The 16,971-nt window shown below is 33.4% G+C and overlaps 2 protein-coding genes across 3 annotated transcripts; both read right to left on the bottom strand.

The window, feature by feature from the left end:
• Window positions 1-1,526: 1,526 nt before the first annotated feature.
• On the bottom strand, window positions 1,527-6,644 carry LOC143630994 (uncharacterized). The gene is made up of 9 exons (XM_077099864.1): window positions 6,540-6,644; window positions 5,778-5,897; window positions 5,593-5,701; window positions 4,952-5,188; window positions 3,694-3,806; window positions 3,202-3,266; window positions 2,643-3,092; window positions 1,800-1,846; window positions 1,527-1,708 (listed from the first exon to the last, which is right to left on the bottom strand). Exons 1-9 carry the CDS (start codon window positions 6,642-6,644, stop codon window positions 1,560-1,562), a joined length of 1,395 nt encoding a protein of 464 aa, XP_076955979.1. The 3' UTR covers window positions 1,527-1,559.
• Window positions 6,645-7,759: 1,115 nt separating this feature from the next.
• On the bottom strand, window positions 7,760-13,113 carry LOC143631000 (glutamate--tRNA ligase, cytoplasmic-like). Of its 2 annotated transcripts, none has more exons than XM_077099870.1 (7): window positions 13,094-13,113; window positions 12,890-13,032; window positions 12,015-12,114; window positions 11,755-11,908; window positions 9,838-10,916; window positions 8,612-9,079; window positions 7,760-8,103 (listed from the first exon to the last, which is right to left on the bottom strand). In XM_077099870.1, exons 2-7 carry the CDS (start codon window positions 13,030-13,032, stop codon window positions 7,888-7,890), a joined length of 2,160 nt encoding a protein of 719 aa, XP_076955985.1. In that variant the 5' UTR covers window positions 13,094-13,113; the 3' UTR covers window positions 7,760-7,887. The 2 variants fall into 2 exon arrangements, with proteins under 2 accessions (XP_076955985.1, XP_076955984.1); XM_077099869.1 differs by having other exon boundaries at window positions 13,100-13,113.
• Between the last annotated feature and the right edge of the window lie 3,858 nt (window positions 13,114-16,971).

Genomic DNA, 16,971 nt, shown 5'->3' with positions numbered 1-16,971 from the left:
ATCCAAACACTTTTTCAAAAGTTCCTTTTAAAAAATTAATAAGTTAATAACTCATTTTAACAAAAAATTGTTTTTGACTTAAATAAGCAATCCCAAACACACCCTATATCTTGAGCTTATAAATTGTAATTGAATTCATTTTTCTAAACAAAGTTGGTTTTTTATGTCCCTTACAAGTTAATAAATAGATTCTAGGTGCTTCGTGGCACTATGGTTATCTTTCCTAATGGCATTTGTGGTGATTGTGAATGTTATCTTAAATGGTTGGATCCAAGTTTGTTCCCTAAAACTTTATTCTACCATGTGACAACGTACCATGAAACTCTCCATCTCAGCATGTTATTAGGTGGTGGTCTCGCTTATGGGGTCAAATTAATATGCTCTAAGAAGAAATATTTGAATATCAATATCATTAATCACATCATATTATACTAAATCCTATCAATCGAATCACTTTTTTCGAAAAATACAAGAGATTTAAGTCATATTCTATTCAGTGATAAGAAAAAGAAAAAAAACATAAACTATAACAGAACTGATAATAAAATAGAAACATGAGTTGCAAAAAGTGATTTGATTGATGATGAAAAAGAGAGAATTTTTTGTTTAGTTATATATTTTTGACTAATTGCAAGTTTGTTTATCATATTTTACCACTTATTTGTATATTGAAGAGCGTAATGATTTTTCTGAAGGCAATGTAGGCATTGGGTTCAGCAATAATGATATCCTCCAACATACCAAAACTAGCTGTCACCCCACCGGTAGTAGGAGATGTAAGGATTGGTACATAGAATAACTTTTTATTGGATGATTCGTTCGGATCAACATGAGAGTCCAACTACATTGCATTGCCAAAATCCATGTTGTATATTTGAAAGAGGTTGACCTCCTTGCTTTTCTCACGGTACAATCCTCTTCCCGCCGAGCCCCCGCCAACAGTTCATCACTGAAGAAAGGACTCACTAAGCCAAGATCACTAAGACTAATCTACCTACTACTTGATTTTATCTGTTTAATTAATTACCTAAGCTAAAATTGTTTATGTTAATAAAAGAATGAAATATAGAAACACTTTTGGTTAGAATTGGATTTTCAAATAATCAACTCCAATACATACGAGCAATTGTACTCGAGAAACTATTGTTATTTAGTTGTTTGCCATAAACTTACATAATCTATCTTTTTTTCTTGGATTAACAAGCCTCCAGTTTAGTTTCTCACCTTTTAGACTCTTATATTAAAATTATAGTTGACAAAACAAATACCAGTTGGTTTTAATATAAGCGGTGGTGGTCTAATCCAATGATAGATACACAAAATTTTTAAACACTTAAAAGTCCCAAGTTCAAATCCGGAAAAGTAATAGAAATTTTACTTTCGGAAAAAAATATGATTATTTCATATGATTTTAACAAACCTAGTTATTTATCATTGCATGTATTACTTTTGACTATGTCATGTTATTAACTGGTCTTTCATAAAGGATAAGCTAAACAAACACCGTAACATCATAGTAATTTATATGTTTGGTTACGAATGACATTACAAAAACTCTGTTACTCGCAATATGGTGGTGTTGCCTGAACATATGGTTCTGAATCATCATCCGTCTCATCATCATCATCATCATCATCATCTTCAACCCAGTTACTGAGATGGTGCTGTGAAACAGCAGCAGCATGATCATTGATATCAACCCTCCTATCTGCAAATAAAATAAGATAAAAACTAGTTAATATTAGGTGCTGTAAAATGATAAAGAGTTATAAAAAATTCAATCCATGACTGTGACTAACCGCGAGCTTCATCTTCATGCTCGTGTTCTGTTTGCATCGCCTGGTGGCTAATATCGAGTCAAGAAAAATTATTCAAAAGATAAATCCCTCTTTAATTAATAAGATAATTACACAATTTAAAACTTGACTATGCTAATAAATTATTAGTAATAATCATTAGAAAATATATATATAATTTAATGTCGGTCAAAATGGGCCTAGAGTTTTTACTGAACCACAAACACTGTCCATTTTCTTTAATTACTTATGCAGTTATGAATAATAACAATAAGAATCTACATTCACTAATAAAAATAATTTAGAATAAAAATACGCCTTGCTTTTCCAAAGAAAAATATACATTGGAGGACATCAAGTCAGGGTGTGCAAAAAACCGAAAAAGACAATCCGTAACTGAAAAAACCAAAAAAAAAACAAACAAACCCAGACAAGATTTGACAGTTGCGTTTTATGTTTTCATAAAAACCAAATTTTCGGTTAATCTTCGGTTTTGCATGTAATTAAAACGAAAGCAAAATAACGGAACCCAAAACAAGAACAGACGGTTTTGTTTTATGTTTTCATAAAACCATATTTTCAGTTCAGTTTTGGTTCTGCATGTAATTAAAGCCGAAAAAACCGTTCCGTAACTGAAAAAAAAAACAAAATAACCAAACCCAACCAAAAACCGACGGTTTCGTTTTACGTTTTCACAAAAACCAAATTTATTAATTACAAAAAAGAAAAATTTAAGGCCAAATTCATTAGGGATTGGTATTGCCCAAATGGTAAAACCAAAATAACCAAAACCGAAACCAAACCAATATCGAACCAAACAAAGTCAAGCATGGCAATTTAGGATACACGGTGGTGGTAGCGTTTCTTCCATCTGGTCCATCTTTAGATGTATGCATTGGGCTAATCCTCTGAATATTTCCATTATCATTTGTATTCAGATCTCTTTCCACGTGCACACGAGCACTAGGCACATTTGCACTTTTAGTCACACACGCTGTTTTGCATTTTATTATCATGTTAAATATGTTGTTAACACAAGTCATATATCGATGGGTGATAAGTTTATAAAAGAGAAAAGAAGAAAGTATACCAGAAAGTTCTGACCAAATTCTGGTGTGATCAGAAGGATGCTCTGAACCAATGTTTTTAGATGGTTCGGGTGCAGGTTCGGGTACAGGTTCGGGTGAAGTTGTTGTGGCATGTAGCTGAGAGACCAGCATGGTTGCAAGTACCAAAGTCGCGTCAAAGTTTGAAACAGAAGCATCATCTACAAACTTTGGTGCCATCAAAATAGGCCTGAGTAGCACGCATACAAAAAAACCATCACATTAAATCAAATTCTATTTAATTTCAACATTTATTATAACAAGAGCTACATGGGTAAGTAAATAATAAGCTTTCTTACTCGCCAGCTTTCTCAAAGTACAAGTGTATGTCAACTTCACATCCCTCACAAAATGATAGAAATGCCTGTGAATTGTCAAATGGTTGCATATAAATGAATCTCAAATAGTCAGTGTATGATATTCAAATAGATAACAAATATTAATACACCATTAATCACAATGTTAAAATATAAAAGGTTTTAAATCATTTTTTAAATAACAAACAGAAATAAAGAATATATTTTTATATTAAATATCAAAAACTATTACAAATCTTTTTAATTAACTATTGAAGGGTTCTTAACTCATTAAAATACGCTTTAACAAAACTTCAAGCCATTTCCTGTTTAGCTAATTTTTTTAGCTTAATCTCTAGAGACAAATATAACTCAAATTGACCCATTAATATGTAAATGAGTTAAAATTGCCACATTTATATGCAACTTAACTCATGTAACTATTAGCCTTGAGAAACAAAAATGGATCAAGAAACTTATTATATCTTACAGTACCTTCAATTCCTTGACACCAAAGGTTACATCAACAGGGTCTCCTGTATGTTTATACTGCACAAACTCTTCAGAAGGATCTATCCACAACTGAGTGTGTAATGACGAATCATTTTCTACAAACACAAATAAAAAAAATTAATCATTTATTAGTCATTTACTAAAAAAATTGGTCGACTGTGGCTATGCTTTACTTTTACGTGGTCAACGAAGTAAATGGAAAAAATAGCCTAAAACAAGCTGGTCAAGCGGCTAGAAGCTCGACCATAGTGTATTTTGAGTAGGGCTCTAAAAAAGGGCAGGCCAGGTTAGGCTTGGGCTTGAGCACAAACTTAAACGAGCCAGCTCGGCTTGACTCGTTTATTTTATCGAGCTGAAAAGTCAAACTCGAGCCAGGTCGTTAGTTTCTTTGTTTCGTGTTTTAAACTTTTTTATACATTGATATATAAAAAGACAAAAAAAACAAACTTTTAACATACACATATGTACTATTTTGGTTCTTATTAATATTTTATATAGATCAAGAGGTAGAATAAAAAATTATATGTATTATTTTAAGGTTTTTTACAGTATATTTATATGTTATTATTACTACTATTAAAATTATTATTATTACTATTATAGTTATCAGGGCCGGCCCATAGGGGTGGCGGGGTGGTCGACGGCCACAGGCCCGACACCCCATTAGGCCCGAAATTTTTTTTTTAAAAGAAAATTATATTTATTTTCATTAAAAAAATATGTATATTTAATGTTTAAACCTAATTACATGACCACTAGCTTGGTCTAGTGGCAAATGTGTATTACCCTCAACCAAAAGGTTATGTGTTCAAGTCTCATTTAAGACATGTTTAATCCTTATTTTATACAAAAAATTTTTACACAACCCAAATTATAAACAAGTAAACCTATATAAAATTTAATTGTTTAAACCAACAAAATACACCTTTTTAATTAGGGCAAAAAAAAACTACGCCTTCAGCCCAAAACTTTTTTTGCTTTTTCGGAGCCGGGCCTGATAGTTACTATATAAAATTAGATTCAGCTTGTTTACAAGAGCTTTTTGAGCAGACCTAATTTTGATGCAAAAAAACCTTATAATCGTCTTTCCAAATAACTAAATTACTAATGAAAAATATAGTAGCTACAATCATATTCGGCACACTGATGACTTACAAAAGTAATAAAATATATAGTTTTAAAGCCATTTTGTGACCTCCATGAAATAGCTAGTCAGAAATAACTTTGTAGGTTAAGTTACCTTTAGCAGGGTCAATATAGCTTCTAAGTTCCACAGCTTTTCCTCCAACTTCATCCTCAGATGTGGGCTCCGTTGCAATGACAGTTATTTCTTGAAGAGTTGACTGAAAATTAGAAAGCAATCGGTTGAGATCACGCGGTCTCACTACAAAGCTGCTTGGAAGTCTTCTTCTATCAAGAGATAGCTGTTGCACATCTTCTTCAACATTGCATGTAATCCAGTATGATTTTTGCATACCTGAACAAATCACAAAGACATGTGTTCACATTCGTTCATTAATTAATTAAATAATCAAACTTCCTGCCAGGCGGTTCATTGAACGTTCAGTTCATTTACATGCCTATCTACCAGACTACCAAAATGCATAATGAAATTTCAGTAGTCAAAATGTGTTGGGTTGACTCGGAATACTTTCTGTCCAGGTTTTTTGTTAACTTTTTTTAAAATACTCAGTGTGTACAGATGATTACAGAATTAGTTCAATAATAATAATGCAACCGATGTTCTACCATAGCACTATGTGCAAGTTCAAAATCTCATCAGCATATGACCACCTTAAGTGATCGGTTTGCCCCAAATTCAAAACTTTCTTTTAGTTATAACACATTGCCACAATACAAAAATGGGAAAAAAATGTTCACCATTGTAGCAATTCAAAGTCCACTGTACTTTAGATGCATCAGGATCAGGTAACATCACACTTAAATAATCGATACTTGTTAATGGTGTCCTAAGAACAGAACAAATGGCCTGCACACAATCAAGTAAATATAATAAAGCACACACACGCATAGATATAAGTACATACATAGATTTATAACTATACCTTTAAAAGCACGCTGCATTGTACTTGGGATGCGGTAACAGTATACGTATCAAAGAAGGAAGGCTTTAGTATGATGGATTGATATGCAGACCTTGAAGAGTTAAGAGTGTGCAAAGCTAACTGACACACAAGATAACTGTTAGCTAATTCAGAATAAAATGATAATAATGTAAACCAGTAAACAAGTATATTCACTATTCAGTGTTGTAGAACTCACTATAGGCACTAGTCGGGCGTTGGGTTACCAAGTAGCGATTTATAGGGACTACTAGGATTCGCATTCTATATGTAACTTTTCAAAACTATTAATACACACACACACAAATTTATATAAAATGTTTCAAATACTTCAATGATTTTGACCAATATAAGACCAATTTTGACTGATTTTGACCAGTAGTGATTTTAGGGGGCGATTAGGTGAAATTGAACCGGTAGCGAGTAACAGGCACCTAATAGGGATAATTACAACACTGTGTATATTAATCACTATTAGAAACTGACATTGTAAGTGAGCTTTGTTTTAATCATACCATTATATTATATGAAGTGAGGTTGAATATGAATTGAGTGACTATAAGTTCAAGTATAGCAAAGAGGCCTAGTTAAAAGACTAGGGTTAAATGGAACAAGTAACAAAAGTAATCTAAAATTAGGTTAGATGAATGAATAACAACCGCATAAACAAACAAATAAACCCTAGCAGAGATAATAATAATAATAATAATAATAATAATAATAATAATAATAATGATAATGAACCTGTGAAGGTGAAGCTTGGAGAGTGAGGTCATTGCCGATGCGTGCCAGAGACGTCACTGATCGAGCGAACGTCTTCAGAGGGTTTCCACTCAGCCTCCATTCCATTTCCTTTCCAATGGCGGGAACAATTTAGAAACAACACAAAACTATATAACTTTTTTTTTAATGACGATTTGGGTGACCAGATTATGTTTTTTTAATCGGGTCAAAATTGCTCAATTGGACTTGTGGTGTTTGTGATTCCTAGTATGGTCCTGAAAACACAAGTCTCACATAGTGGCAGTGGCATAACAAAGATATTTTTTCAACGGGTAGGCTAGTCAGGTTGCCAGAGATGGGGTGAAGGCCGGAGCTGTAGTGGATATTGACTAGTGGAGATGACAAATTTGGTGAAGGTGTGAATGTGAAGCCATAGAATCAAACCAATAACCTCCAACAATGAACAAGGATTTATATGATTTTCTTTTTAAATCTACAAGGTCCATCACATGTCACAATACAATTAGATGTCATGCACTAAGGTTTTCTTCACTTCTTTTTAAAAGTTATATTTTGATCATTCTTGTTCCCTTATTATGTATTCTCATGGAGACAGGAAAACCTTTTAAGAGTAAAACCTTTTCTTTTTTTCTTTTCATTTTTTAATTTTGAAGTGTAGTTTTTGTTAATATGAGAAAATGTGAAAAGGAAAAATAAATATAATACCCAATTTACTTGAGCCAGGCTTAGAAATAAGACTTGCTAAACTATATTTGGGTTTTCACATGTTTCACTCATTTTGTTTTGTATGTCGTTACCGGTTAGCTTATCGAACGCATGAAACGGTGTACGTAACCCTTATAAAAACATGTAATTTTACAATAATTACATACCCCTTTTTAGCATCATTTAGTTTAATTAAACAAGTTAAAAATAATCAACCCCATGACACGTTTAGTTTCGCAAGTTAAAATGGCCGACACAAGCACCATAGATGGTACAATTTTGCAGATGTCTTACATGACTGCAAGCAAGACAAGTTATTATGTATTTATGTTCAATTTAAAGTTTTAAACGACGTTTTGAAACCGCGGATACACTTCATGAAGCGAAAAGAGAGAAGATCTAACCATCCAATGAAATATTACCTAAAGGCTAAAATGGTTCATTTGGTTTGTAATCATTTCATGTTTCTCGTTTAAACGCATAAACCGTTGTCATAAACATAAAACCACATCAACGCCTATAATAAGTCCCAAAATCTTCATATAAATATAAAAGTGACCAATAGTCAATAGCTAATGTCAGCCTTAACAACATCCCAAAATCACACAAAAACACTACTAACCGTAGATTAAAATAAAATCAGCTACGCCTTTGCAACTTGCCTGCCATCTGGAATAGAATAGAGCACAACAGGCTTTGAAGGCCTGATAAAAGGAACATCGCATCTGAAGTAGCCTTTCCTCTCAAGCTGCAATATGTCTCCGCGCTTCAAGTTTCTCATATTTGCATCCCCAAATGCTGCAATCTCTTTCTTAGTATTCGGGTTTACCACATCAATAAAGTCCTCATCTTCGTCCAGCTGGATCATATTAACAAACAAGTTATAACATTACGAAAGACATCGAGTTTTTCTAAACGAGTCAACCCATTAATGTTTCTTGTACTTGCATGTGATAAGTATTACAAAAAATAATATTATAACTATTTAATCCGAATCTTTAAATAAATGTAGCTAAGAGGTTAAAATACCCATGAGTTTAATGAAACTTTTTATTCGACAAAATGTGTATTTGTGTATATACGTATGCGTAAATGTGTGTGAAGAACAAAGAACTCATACAAATAGTGTATGACAACTCATTCACATAAAAATGTGTTAAATTAAATTATTTTTAACTGCTACCAAGTAATAGACGGTAGCAAAATCTTCAAAATAATATTATATGTGATCTAACAATCATAGCATACTCAAGTATATACAAGCTCCTAAATTACTTCAAATAATTATTTTACTAACATTTTCATAATCATATTTAACATAATTATTTATAGGATTCAAAGAACACAATAAAGAATATTTAATATACCTTCTTTTTGGTGATTAGGTAGCCAAACTCAACAAGAGTTGTTGGAACAAGTTCATCAATCTCAGGTAACCAGGTAAGTTTAAGTTTTGTGGTCTTAACCGATCCTTCAAGATGCAAAACACCAACCAACTCACTCACACTTCCATCTTCACTTTTGTTGACTTTTTTAATTATTGCATTTCCCCAATCCATTAATGTAATTTCCTCATCAACTGATATGGCCATTGCATCAGCTTGTTCTATCCATATCCGTTTTGTAAAGGTTGTAGCCTTCTCACCCGCACCCTCATATTTCTTATGCTTCGGCACCACGTGTACAAATGGCTTCTCGGGCCCGTTGGTCAAAGTCAACAAAACACGACCTTGTTCGAGGATTGCAGTGTGTCTCGGACAAACAGGATCGATTATTTTCTTGTTGATGTTCCAGAGCTTATCCCATTCCATCAGATTTAGATTCTTTGATGCCCCCTATGAATATGTGATTAAAATAAATGTAAGCTCCAACAACCAAAAAAGGTAAATTAACTTATAAGAAAATGGTTTGTATAAAAAAAGTTGTATATCAATTAAATTATTCAAGTTTAAAACAACATACTAATACTAGCCATGCAAACATCAAATGAATGCATTTCTGAAAATTTAAGTTGCCTTAAGTTCAATTAGAAGTTCTAAAATTTTTTAGGGGATTTGAGTTGTTTTGACTAGGGTTGTAAATCAAGCCGGGCTTAAACAAGCTCAAGCCTTAAATTAAGCTTTAAAACAAGTCGAACTCAGGTTCGGCTCGACTCGTTTAACCCCTAGTTTTGACCCCAACAGGAAAAAAAGGATAAGGGGAAAGGTCATATAAGTCAGAAGTTGACCAGGTGAACTTATAATAACGAATCTGATCTCCATTTAATTTCAAACTAGTATCATTATAGTAATAATAACGAATCTGACCTCCATTTTATTCCAAAATAATATCATTATAGTAATTGCAGGGTTTTTCAAATAAAATAAAAACATTAAATAATGATGTAAAAAGACGTGAAAATAAAAATCATTATAGTAATAGCAGAGTTTTTCAAGTTAAAATAAAAACAATAATTAATTATGTAAAAAGAGTTTAAAAATGCACCCAAAACCTGTAAAAATAACTAACAGCCATACAGGTTGCCATCATACATTCATGCCAATATAAACGAAACAGCTAGCTTCAAATAATAATAATGTTTAAAAATGCTTACTTGTTCAAGAATAAACTGTATCAATGCCTCAATTTGCAGACCTCTACGCACAATCCCTTGAACAGTTGGAAACCGAGCATCATCCCATCCATCAACTTTCCCATTCTGAACAAACCATAGAAGCTTCCGTTTGCTAAGAAGCGTATAAACCATATTTAACCGACTAAACTCATATATATGAACCTTCCGAAGCCCCATGTCTTCTTGAATCCTATAATACTGAGCATTCCTATCATGATACTCACTAGATCGAAGCGCGTGTGTAATACCTTCAATCGAATCCACAAACGGGCACGCAAAATCATATGTCGGGTATATTTTATACTTCGACCCGATTCTATGATGCGGGATTGGGTTACAACGGTAATAAACAGGGTCCCGAAGCGACTTATTTGGATCTTGCATGTCTAACTTTCCTCTTAAGCAACATTGTAATCCTCTTTCAGATCCCGAAATCATTTCTTTCCATAATTTCATATTTTCATCAACGGTGTTGTTTCTGCACTTTGAATCTATACCATCCATTCGTTCTTTCTGCATTTGCTCACGTGGCGTATCATCGATATACGCTTTTCCTTCTTTAATCAACTTTTCCGCCATTTGCATGAGTTGTGGGAAGTAATCGGACGTATACGTGACTTTTTCATAGTTAATACCTAATGTTTTGATATCGATTAACAGATTTTCAACAAACTCGTTGCTTTCCTTAGCAGGATTTGTGTCATCAAACCGCACAATTACTTTCCCGTTGTACCGTTGAGCGAAATATTGGTTCATTAAAGCGGCTTTTGAATGGCCGATGTGGAGATAACCGCTTGGTTCGGGTGCAAACCGCAAAACAACTTTGCCCATTTCTGCTTCAGGCAAGTCGACTTCGGGTCGGTTTGAAACAATCTGTTTGTTGGAACTTGAGTTTTCAGTTTCTTTTGATTTAACAGGTGCTGAGTCTTTTTTCTTTGTAAATGGTGCGGTTAGTTGATTCAAGACAGACGCATGCTCTGTTGAAATCGTGGTGTACCACCTTGCTAGATTTTGGTATTTCTTTGACTTCATTAAGCTTTCCCATCTTTTACCAGCCCCTGAACATGATAAACCATTTAGCATTGTTTTCAAAAAGCTTGCGCTTTGCTAAAAAACGCTCACTTGAAATCGGCTTATATGTCAACGAGCTAAGCCGAGCCGAGCCCCAGCTAAAGTAAGCTTCGCTCGCTAGTTCAGTCATTAGGCTCGTTTAACTAGCGTGTTGGCTCACTCGTCGGCTTGTTTAAATTAAAGCCTAAATTTTTAATATATATATAAACAATAACCCAAATTTTAATGTATATATAAGATATAAAGTTTGTAGTTTATTAATTATGCATTCTGAATATGTAAAAGATAATATTTTTTCTGTAAAAATATTAAAAGAAAAGGTTAATAAACGAGCTGGCTCAACGAGCCACAAGCCGGCTCAAGCTTTTTATAAGTAGAGCTTGTGCTTGGCATTACAGCTTGCTAAAACAAACAAACCAAAGTAAGCTCCGCTCATTGACTCACGCGTTTAGCTGGCCCGTCAGCTTGTTTAAATTAAAGCCCAAAACAAAAATATATAAATTATAATCCAAATTTTGATATATATAAACATGTAATTTATTAGTTATGCATTAATATGTCAAAAGTAATGTAATTTTCTTTTTATATACATTCATTTTTAAAAATATAAACTTTTATCTAATTAAATGAGCTGGCTCGACAAGCCACAAGCTTTTTAAAGCACATTTTAGCTTTTTGCAAGCCGAGCGCAAGCTCAACATTTTAGCCAAGTTTTAAGCACATTTTAGCTTGTTAAGCTCAACATTTAAACCTCCCATAAACGATTATATTAATATATACTAATTTGTTATTGATGCATTAGGGGATCAAACTATTAACATTTACCTGCAAGGTATGACCATACAACAATATCTGCAACTGATAAACTTTGGCCAACCAAGAAAGTGCGGTGCAGCAAATAACCATCAACATACTTGCACGCTCCCTCGTATTCAGAACCAGAAGCAAAAATAGATGCATACTCTAGCCACTCATCAATCTAAACAAATCAACAAAGGAAATTGATAACCTTTGAAACAAAAGCACAGTAAAAGAAGATCATCAACATTATTCTGCTTAAAACTAAAAAAATAAATAATGTGTACCTGTGTGGTTTCCAATGCATCTCGCTGGTACAAGTTGGGAATAGTTGTTGATATTCGACCAAGATACCGAATAACTACATTAGTTCCATGTAGCTTCGTCCTATAACAAAAATATCAGTATTAATCTTTTGCCATGATTATTAACATCAACACCTCAAGCAGTCAAGCATCATACAAAATTCTTTATGTCAGTTATTCCTACTTCTGACTAGAGTTGTGCATGGGTCGGTTTTGGCTCAAAAGCATAACCATAACTGTGATGTGTCGGTTAGAATACAATCATAACCATAACTGATCGGTTATGGCGGTTTCGATTTTTGGTCGATTAATCGTGAATTTGAGTCTAGCTAGAAATAGCCAAAACAATATAATTGAGTTTGGGGTCGAAACTTTTAAACCAAGGAATATATAATTATTCCTAACATAACAGTAAAAAAGTAGATATAATCTATAACATTAAAAAGCATACATACAATCGTTAGGTTTTGACGGGTATGAAAACCCCGTTACCCATAACCAACCCACTATTGTAAGTTTTCAGAAAATCCTTTAACCGTCCACCGGCTTTTGGTAAGGGCTGCTCAAAAAACTCGTGGCTCGTAGCTCGCTCGAATAATACTGGCTAAAAAGACTTGATTTGAAACGACCTGTCGGCTCGGCTCTTTGGCTCAATCTCAGACTCGTTTAACTTGAAGCTCGAGCTCGAGCTGCCTCATTGGCTCGACTCGTGAACAGCATGGTAACGATTATTATATCGCGGTTAATTTGGTTATGGGTCGGTCCTACTCCTACTTGGGTTAAAAAGATTAAAGCTAAATGGTTTAGAAACACACTTAAACCTAATACTGTGAATTTGGATAAAATGGTATTCATACCCGTTGGTGAGAAGAAGGTGTGGCGGCGAGGCGGCGGTGAGAGTGGGATGAAGGGTGATGGAAACAGCCGCCAGCCGTGCCACCGAAAGCACCGACAGTGGCGGCGTCTCATCGGTAGCAATTAGAAGCTTGAGCTCTGTCATCTGCAAATGCAAATAATTATTATAGATGAGAGCACAAAATCAATCAAAGTATACAAAACACATTCACTTGAAATTGAAAGATCCGATTGCGTTAATAAATCGCCTACTTTGTTCGGTCGTTGATGAAATGGCTAGAGGAGAAGTAGTAGCCTGCTAGGGTTTAATACTCTTTTCTGAATGATAAGAGAGCAAGTGGGATTTCTATACCTATTATTCCTCTACACAAATAATAAAATATAAAATTTTTGAAACCAAATGTTACTCTTTGTTTTCGAAGAGTTACGTTTCTATTATGACCAAACTATGTTATATTAATCAGACTCACGATAGTTTAGAGTTTAACTTGGATATTTCCACAGGAAATCAAATTGTCCATTGTCACTTAACAGTTGCTGTGTCATCAAAAGACATAACTCTTTAGTATAACACACGACAGTACGAAATTCGGGTGAGCTCAGGATTCGAACTGAAAACCTTGCATAATGTCTAGCTCAAATCTTTTATTATACATATATTAAAAAACCAATGGTTGTTGTCTCACGAAATTTAATATTCATGAGTTAAACCAATAAGGCTTTTACGTGTATGCATAGCATCTCTACTTTCAATATAGGTAGACAGCAAATTCACCTCCAACTTTGATTTTAATATTATTTTATGTTTGCATGATCATACTGATTTCCAAGAGTTTTGTCACTATAGTTTGGTAAATATACATTTTTAGTCCTTAACTTTAAGTTTCCCATATATATGTTATTGGCCCCTTAAATTTAAGTATCACATGTATACGATTTTTGCCCATCAACTTTTATTTTCCATGTTTCACATATATATTTGGTTAGCTACTAAACTTTGGTGATTAAAATTTTGCCACGTAACTTTTACCCTTATGAATCGAACCAACACCAACTGATTTCCCGTCACGTGCTAATCGCAACACACGATAGCTTTTGAATTGCCACACAAGTTTCATATATATACTTTTTGGCCCTCAACGTTTATTTCACATATTTTATTTTATGGTTCATCAACTTTGGTAATCACTTTTTTACCCTTACATTTTTACATTTTGGTCCATTCAACTTTGATAATACACGTTTGCCACCATACTTTTAGTGTAACACATCGAACTGATATTAACTGACTTCCCGCCGCGTACTTGCCACAACGCACGCTAACTTTTCGAACATGTAATGCATTTAACCCACTCCGCTACAACGCTTAGTACAATTACATGTTGCCTTAATTCAGCATTTTTGAATTATCTATCATCTATCTATCTCCCCTCACATATATATGGGACCGTGGGTTCATGTCATTGCAGTACGAGGTTTGAGAGATTTTATATGAAAAGTTTGTTATTAAAAAATCATTTATCTATCTTCCAGTCTAATAAAACAATAGAATTTTGAGCAACCTTCGCCTTTACAATTCACCAAAAAAATTTAAGTGTCACATGACATTCTCAAACACCTATTTATTTGCATGACAATTCTTCTACCCATTTAGAAATCCGGGTTAAAACAGTCTAAGTGGGATCCAGATACTAGCTTATAACCCGACCCGTATATTTAAAACATATTCTTCATCAACTTATTTCACAACAAAACCCTAACGTCGTTTTCATCTTCCACATGTCTTTTTTCCGCAAGACCAACATCAAGTAGCAATGTTTGAGTCCGCCTAACAAGGTATGTACTATGATTTTTCAATTAATTAGTTGTATACTAACATTAATTATCAATTGGCATACGTTGTTGGTGCAAGTGGAATTGATTGGGTCACTATCAAAATAATGAAGATGGAAGACGGAAGAAAAAAACTATAAGGCCCCGGTTCTGGTGTCCTACTTTGGCGTTGGATTTACTCATAAACAAAGTTCTAAATATCAGAGTTAATTAAAACTTTTTGCGGAATATAAAGCGTCAACCATATATTACATAATCATTCGAATCTTTTCATAACAATCTATATTATTGTAACCCCTAGCTACGGGGGTCCGGGGGTAGCGCCCCTGGCAGCGGGGTCTAGGGGCAGCAACCCCTAGCAGGGTCTAAGGGGCAGAGCCCATGGCTGGGGTCATTAACAGTCACTTACTAAAATATCATCAGGATACTTAAGTTTGAACTAATCAAATGAAAATTCTAATCGAACGGCATATTCGAATCGAATCGAATTCGATTCGATTACTTTGTTAATTCTATTTGATTACTTTTTCCATGAAATTTGATTACTTTGTCCATTCGATTCGATTACTTTGTCCATTTGAGTCGATTACTTTGCCCATTCGATTCGATTACTTTGCCCACTCGATTCGATTACTTTGTCCATTCGATTCGATTACTTTGTCCATTCGATTCGATTATGTGACACCCGGCATTTTCAGGTTAACTCCGTTAACTAAACCCAGTTAAATCCTGTTGACTGTGTCAGTAAACCAAGTTAGTTCTGTTAACTAAGTTAATGAACTCCCATGCATATAGTGTCATGTATGCATACACTGAGTCAGTGGTGTCGTTGGTGACCTAAGTAAGGGTAACTAGTTATTGATAACTAGAATAATAAACTTGTCACACATGTTATAATATATGATAGGTTATAATAAATTTGTCACACATGATATGTTACATGTATTATATGTGGTGGGTGAAATTGTGTTACATGCTACATGATTAGTTGTTGTATACTTATATGTTGTAGGAGAAGTGAATAATTAAAATAACATAACCTATGATATATTACATGACAAGTAACAAAAAGACTAGTACACAACATATGATTACTAGGAAATGTTTATAATAAAATGTAACATGTCACAAATTAAATTAAATAAAGTTATCTAAAGTTTAATCAAATTGATGATGACTTAATGAGGGTGTAAATGAATGTGTAATGATGAGTAAATAGCAATAAAGGTTTAAACTTTTCTTTTTCTTGCCGTCCATTTCACACCCACACACATACTTTGTATTTTCTAAAAATTCCTTCAAATATCATAAACAACTTGGTGATTCTTAGAAGCAAGGGTGTAGAGTTCTTGGACCAAGCAATAGGTAAATATGTTTTAGTATATATTCTTATTCATATTTTGATTTTGGGTCATGAAAACCTAGTATCCAAATAATCGAATTTGTGAATATGAACTAAGAATAATCAAGGTTGATTTTTTAAAAGAAATTGTGTGTCTTGTCATAAAAGAAAATATGGAAACCTTTTGTACGTAAATATTGTTTTATAAATAAGTAAAATAATGAAGTACATGAGATTTGATTATAGAAAATGGTTCTTTGATGATTAAAGATCATAAGGATATAAGCATCATGATTTTTTTGTGACTTTTGGTTTGAATCTGTTTGTTGACAGATTCTATGTGTTAGATTGTAGATTGAATAACTTGATGATTTGTTGGTGTTTCTGATTGATTTTTGATACTATGATTAAGTAATTTGAATCTAGTTTTCAAAAAGTCAACAATCATAATTTTTGGACTTTGTTTGGCTGCTATTTATTAATTTACAAAATCGGGTTGCAATCCTGATTGAAAGAGAAATTTTCTGAGCCGTGTTATAAATTGTATAACGTGAGACTGAAAATAGATATGGGTGTGATTCCAATTCTGGAATGTTATAAATTGAATTAGAAATCTAACCCAATTAGTCTTCCATCAATTAGACAAATAAAGAATTTTTGGCAAATATTTGTGTACTAATGTGTTAAAATAGAGACTGAAATTAGGTTGTTGTAGAGTGTGAATATTCTGTATGTTTTGGTGAATTGGAAAATTATAAGAAAAATATATGTTGTACCTAATACTTGAAAGAATATGTGTGAATTATTTGGTAATTTAATTACAAGTTTTGGTTGGTTGGAAGAATCAATTTTGATGATTGAAAACTTGTTAAGGATGATCAACATATTGGTTAGTGAAAATAATTGTAA

This window comes from Bidens hawaiensis, unplaced genomic scaffold (assembly GCF_021521415.1).
Source record: "Bidens hawaiensis isolate Kalapana, Puna unplaced genomic scaffold, B.hawaiensis_p1.1 tig00005897_1, whole genome shotgun sequence".
Classification (NCBI taxonomy): Eukaryota; Viridiplantae; Streptophyta; class Magnoliopsida; order Asterales; family Asteraceae; genus Bidens; species Bidens hawaiensis.
Note: the sequence above shows the minus strand (reverse complement) of the source record. Positions and strands in the feature narration are given on the sequence as shown.

Bases quoted from the DNA above. Each gene is read 5' to 3' on its own strand.
- LOC143630994 (XM_077099864.1), bottom strand. From the start codon at position 6,644: ATGGAATGGAGGCTGAGTGGAAACCCTCTGAAGACGTTCGCTCGATCA. The intron at 5,702-5,777 runs GTATAGTTATAA...GATTGTGTGCAG, and splicing joins AATGCAGCGTGCTTTTAAAG to GCCATTTGTTCTGTTCTTAG. The intron at 5,189-5,592 runs GTGAACATTTTT...TGATTTGTTCAG, and splicing joins GACTTTGAATTGCTACAATG to GTATGCAAAAATCATACTGG.
- LOC143631000 (XM_077099870.1), bottom strand. From the start codon at position 13,032: ATGACAGAGCTCAAGCTTCTAATTGCTACCGATGAGACGCCGCCACTG. The intron at 10,917-11,754 runs GTAAATGTTAAT...TATCATGTTCAG, and splicing joins TGTATGGTCATACCTTGCAG to GGGCTGGTAAAAGATGGGAA. The intron at 9,080-9,837 runs GTAAGCATTTTT...ACATATTCATAG, and splicing joins TACAGTTTATTCTTGAACAA to GGGGCATCAAAGAATCTAAA.